Source organism: Magallana gigas, chromosome 5, assembly GCF_963853765.1.
Source record: "Magallana gigas chromosome 5, xbMagGiga1.1, whole genome shotgun sequence".
NCBI lineage: Eukaryota > Metazoa > Mollusca > Bivalvia > Ostreida > Ostreidae > Magallana > Magallana gigas.
In genome coordinates this window covers 11233990-11239989 of record NC_088857.1, presented here as the reverse complement: position 1 = coordinate 11239989, position 6000 = coordinate 11233990, and the positions used below count along the sequence as shown (strand labels likewise).

Below are 6000 nucleotides of genomic sequence, written 5' to 3'. Positions count from 1 at the left end.
CTTCGGCCTATGCCCCATATCGACATATGCCCCGAAAAATACGGGATACGTTAGCTAAAATAAACAGCCAAATCACCTCCTGTGAGACTTAGAGTCTGACATCATCATGATTATTTCGTGCAGTTCGAGATTTTTCTAATCGATAATCAGGGCGTGTATAGATTACAGTCTGGCTGTTTCTTTAGAGCTATGAATTAACTATAAGTTTCCGTAAGAAATAGAGGGAATATATATATATATATATATATATATATATATATATATATATATATATATATATATATATATATATATATATATATATATATACATATATAAAGGCTCAAAATTCGAAAATTTTCGTTTTAGTAAGTAAGTAAGTAATTTATTTATTTATGGTGACTTACGTATACATTTCAAAGTGTAATATCAACAACAGTAAGCATAGATTTAACAACCGGCCCGTCGCAGTATATGTCACTTCAAACACATTATGCATGAAAAAAGAAAAGAAAATAACACATCATCAAGCGGATTGAAAATAAACATGTATAAGTATAAAGCTTCCTTTAGCACGCTTGAGTTTGCACAGTTTATATAATACAGTATATGTTTATTTTCTGAACAATAAAGATTGTCTACTTGTAAAAGAATGATATAATTATTTGGCAACCTGTCGAGGATAATTTGAATTTAGAACAATTATTTAGTGTATCTGTATCTGACAATTCTAGTAATTGATTAAATCCAGTATTTTCGAAAAGGATTTTTCTATAATCGTGATATAACGGACAATGTAATAAAAATTGAATTTCGTTTTCTACACTATTTTTACAACAAAAAGTACAAATTATATATCTCTTTACAAAGCTCTTCCATTCCCCAAAGAAATTTCTCTTGTTTACAAATGGCCAAACTTGATGATTTCAATGAAAAACATTTATTTTTTATTATTGAAAACCCCCCACCTTTTTTCACTCCTTTCATGCACTATTTTTATAAGCAAACTACCGCCTGCCAACTCGATTACCCAAACCAAACCCCCGACCTATTCCTTTATGTTGCAAGACGGGTCACTGTTACCCTACGTTGCATTCAATGTTTCTTTGACAATGCAGCTTGATAGATATTGGATACCTGGTAAGATAGTTGTAAAACGTTTTTAATGATGCGGTGTATCAATTTCAGTAATTAGCAAATATTAGAACCAAGCAAATTGTCATTTGAACATGTGTGTCTGTGTTGTGAATGTGTTTTCTATGGTTCTTGTTTTCTCCCATTTGTGTGTTCGATGTCTTTTCCATTAAATGGTTGGTTTTAAAAGGCGAATTATCTGTACTATATACTAAAGTTATGTAAAAGGGTTTCTATAATGTTAACATTCGAGTTAGTTTTTTGTTACATATTTGTAGAGAAAATCAAAATTATATGACATTTGTTATGATTATATGCTGTAGACATTTTTATTTTCGGGTATAAGCAGTATGATGGAGAGAAAAAACCACGTTGTAAGATGTATTTAAAGATGCACAGTACATTTTTGTGAGATTTGATTTGATATTTTGGCACAGTTAAGTAAAAACAAACAACATTGATGATCGTTAATACATGCATATATGACGAAACAAAAAAGCGTCGACAATATTGTTAAAATGTTATCACAGAAAAGTTGTGGCGCTCGCGATGCTCAAGTTTTCAGGTGTACCGTATCCCGAGTCCGACTTGGTTAGAACTCTGTGCCGAGGAAAGATGTGTCCAAGGGAAATTGGCAATTTATCCGCCGGTAAGACACCAGGTGCCATATTGTTCGGATCAGTTGCCATTTCGTGTAGTTCGTTCACAATTTCCTGCACTGTTGCTTCGTCGTGGTCATGCAATTCGTTTTGGTCGTCCTGGAAAGCCAGGTTTTCATGACAGTTTTCCGTTAAAGAGCAACTGTGCATAGGATGCGAGTCTTTGATATGTTTATCTATGCTCTTTATCATGCAAGGTTCTTTCACCGTTGATTGTGATTTATTCAGTTTTGTTTTGTTCCCCAATAACCCCCGGATGAAACTTTCTATGCTGTATTTCCTTCCTCGAGTTTCTTCCTGCTTTGGAGTTTTTTTACTTATGCAATATCCTTCAAAGAAACTCTCAGCACTTAGTTTGCGTATTTTGAGCTTTCCAGCACTATATCCATTCCTGTAACTCTGAATGCTATCTATAACATCCCCTGTGCTGAACTTCCGCTTGTGGAGTCTACCATTTTCTCTTGGGGTCGAATTCATGATGTCTGGGAAAGATTTCACGTTTCTGTTCATTAAACAATTGACATTGATTTCATCCAAGCAAGTTATATTCTTTAATGACGAGGTTATGACGTCATTCAAAGAGCTACTGCTGCTCCCCGTTCGCCGGAAGCTGCCTCTCCCAGAATCCGCTGCCTCACTACCTGTACTCAGTTTCTTTCTAATATCATAAGACGCATCTTCATAAATTGGCACAGCATCATGCGACGCAGGGATGAAACAATTTTTCTTTGGTGCATCATTGTAACTATGCCTTCGAGATATTCCTTTTTCATTTGTATCTTGCGGAAAACAGTTCAATCCCGTTTTTCGGAATCTTTCTACAGTTTCTTTAACGGAGTCTGGTAAGACGTCACCTAAAGTCGGAGACATGACATCAGAAGCACACTTTTTCTTACTGTCCTCTCCAGAAAGTCCTTGGAGTGTTTCCTTTACAGACGGCATTTCCTTTCTTTCTATATTTAGTCCTTCGCCAATTGCAGTTACGCTTGTTTTGGGTGTCCCGGGTGAGGTAGCTACCCCCATATAGTGTAGATCACTTGTAGCAGATGGTGAAAATTTTAAACACATCCCCTCTTCAGAAATGCTTGGCAATTCTTTTGTAAAACCATCCCTGCCATTCAAAAAATATGTTTTCATGATTCCTTTGCCTTTGACGTTTGTTTCTCCTCTGTACAATATGTGATAACAACCAAACGTTTCCAGCTGGTCTCTTGTCATGGAACTTAAGTGGATCTTGAGAGCTAAAAAAGTAAGAAAACTCTTGGTGTTCACGCACTAGAGTACATTTTGGCATGTTTTTAATTAATAAATTTAAAATAAATTTTCTTACGTAAACCAGTTGACTCCATGCGAGAGGCAGTGTTTACAGTATCACCAAAGAGACAATATCGTGGCATAGCAAGGCCGACAACTCCTGCGACAGCCGGACCAGAGTGGATTCCTTATAACGTGAAAGTAAGAATATAGTATTCGTTAGAAGCCTTATTAAATAACAAAATATACGATAAAAACTTTTTCCCTAAAGAGGTATAGCGCCTTTTCACATTTTTTCGCCTACACCTGTGTTTGGACGGAAAGTACCTGTTACTAAAAATAGCTTCAGGTACCTAGCTGTCGCAATATGATTTTCGAAACCTGGATACACTGTACTGATTTTATGACGGTGTCTGTAACAACTGATTAGTCATAAATTTGGGAAAATCTGTGTATAGCAGTAGTTGATATTCTGAACCGTGACAAGTTCAAGCAAAATGTAATGGATCTAAGTGTAAATAGAGTACCTGTATAGTGTTAATGAAGAGATCTGTTTATATTGAGTATGCTTAATATGACATACTCAGATTGAATTAAACAAAATAATATATTAATTTTAAAAAACCAGAAGATTAGATACATGTAACTTTATCTCTGTATTCTGTTCATGTTTCAATTTAAGTGGAAAAAAATCACTACTTAGTTCGATCCAGCAACCACAAAACCTCCGCGTTACCACTAGGCCACGCATCTAACATTTTCAGCAGATGCATTTTCAATATATATGGCTATATACATGATTGTATTAGAAAAGTCACTAATTGAAATATTTGTCTAATTTTCAGTACGAAGACCACGTTAAACCAAAATTAATTCAATGTAAACGTGTACTACATTACCTGTAGAACATAATTTTAATCGGATGTTTTTGGTTAAGAGTGGTTCAAATAGTCAATCCATTTTTTTATCGTATACTAACTACTTTCCTATATATCCCTAACAAAACCTGAATATTTAATGATGCCGTGTAAGATAATTAAGATTCTTCTAGCATGGAAATTGTCTTATTTGCGTTTCTTTGAATATGTTTAATCTAAATATTGTATAATATTTAAAATGTCTGATATTTGCAAAAGTCCTATATTTGAAGCCAAATCGTATATTAAGTGCGCTATACCTCTTTTCTTCTCATTTAAGACACTGATTTCTTACCTATTCTTATTTTCACTTTTGCGTTTGGCTGATGTGGGATACAGAAAGTGCCTATCGAGGCCATGATATCCATTGCACAATCTGCTATCTCTTTGGAGTGTCGGTTTCCGTTCCGTTTTGGCAAACCACTTACCAACATGTATGCATCCCCTATTGTTTCAACCTGCAATATGGTTAAAATTCAGTTTGAATTAAGACGATTAAAAGAAATAATTCTGATTTCTTTTTTGTCCCCTTTAACTTCAAAACCATCAAAAATACTTTGCACCCGTTTTAAATTCAATTTGAAATATATAGTAACATTGAATAGGATTTTGATCTGTGATTATACATAATGATTGTCTTCATTTCAAGACTGAAATAAATTTAATACGATATAATCTGTTGCATTAATTACTGCTGCGTGCTTTTATCATGTCCACGATCTTTCTGTTTCAATGTTATAGTGCGCACCAATCGATCAGGATACACAACCATCATTTTTAATTAGAAAAGAAAACTAATTTACTGTAAAAGTTTACCTTGTAAACATCATATCTTGTGATGATGTCATCGAAGAGCGTATACAAACTGTTGAGCAAGTTGACCACCTGAGAAGTAGAAGTGTTTGTTTAAGAATGATGCTTCAAAACAAAATTTGAAAGGAAACATTTATTTACAATTTCCCGCGAGTCTGTTTACCTGTATTGGTGTACTTCCGGCACATATCGTTGTAAATCCGACAATATCGGAGAAATAAATCGTTGTTTCATCAAAATGTTCCGCTTCAATAGGCTTTCCTTTCTTTAAATCATCCGCAACAGATCTGTAACGTAACACAATTGTATAACAACCAATTGGTTTTTTTTCAAGCTCCTGTTTAATAGCAAAACATTAAGAGGCGTCCATTCGGAACACTTCATGTTTCATAGTGTACTCACTGTGGGAGCATCCTGTACAGCAGGTTCTCGGTCTTTTTCTTCTCGGCGTCTAGCTCACTGGTCCTCTCCGCCACCAACTCCTCGAGATGATTGGCATGCTTTTCCAAAATGGCGATCATATTGTCGATCATAGTCATTCTGAAGCATTAAATAAGTATATACTTGTTTCATAAAACAACCAACAACAATTACTACGTGCCTGTATGACAGGTTCAGGGGGAAAAAAAACCCGTACTTTGATTTGTTTTGAACGTAAATGTCACTGCACATGTGCGGATTAACTCAAGCTCTTAGAGTAAACATCACTGTTTTAAAATGTCTTGAACACGTAATACTGTATGTAAAATTTGGAAGTTGTTTTAAAGGCGAGAAAACAGAACTGCATTGTTATTTTGGTACTGTTAGACTACAGCAATTCTTATAATTACGAAATATCACAAACAAATGTAATTTTTAAAAAAATAATATCCACTGCCGCCAGTAAACATTAAACCACAAGACTGTATCAAAACAAACACAACAACAAACAAAAATACAATTTTCATCAACACTTACTTTGAAGGATTAATTCTAGCCAGAGTTTTCAGTATTCTCCCGGCAGAAGGTCTAACGAACACACTTTCATTCCAGCATTCATCAATCAAGGTGTGTAACTCTGGTGTTTGCTGGACCTCCACAGAGAGCTTTGGACGGAATGGTGGGGCTCCACACACCGGGTATCGAACCTTGTCTATTAATTCTGAGACGAGAATAAATATTTTTGTTTAATGAAATACCAGTGAACAGTTTCTTCTTATTTCCCCTTTCCGCTATCGGTCCGAAAAAACCCCACCATATGACAA

At 35.0% G+C, this 6000-nt stretch overlaps 1 protein-coding gene across 2 annotated transcripts in view; it reads right to left on the bottom strand.

Moving 5' to 3' along the window:
* Positions 1-340: 340 nt before the first annotated feature.
* LOC105345759 (atrial natriuretic peptide receptor 2) overlaps positions 341-6000 on the bottom strand; it is a 51041-nt gene continuing 45381 nt past the window's right edge. For both annotated transcript variants that reach the window (XM_066084194.1, XM_034452445.2), the window contains 7 exons: positions 5714-5897; positions 5159-5296; positions 4920-5043; positions 4760-4828; positions 4239-4401; positions 3103-3213; positions 341-3013 (listed from right to left, as the gene is read on the bottom strand). In XM_066084194.1, the coding sequence (XP_065940266.1) occupies positions 1638-3013; positions 3103-3213; positions 4239-4401; positions 4760-4828; positions 4920-5043; positions 5159-5296; positions 5714-5897 (2165 nt within the window). In that variant the 3' untranslated portion in view covers positions 341-1637. The remainder of the gene's footprint in view (positions 3014-3102; positions 3214-4238; positions 4402-4759; positions 4829-4919; positions 5044-5158; positions 5297-5713; positions 5898-6000) is intronic.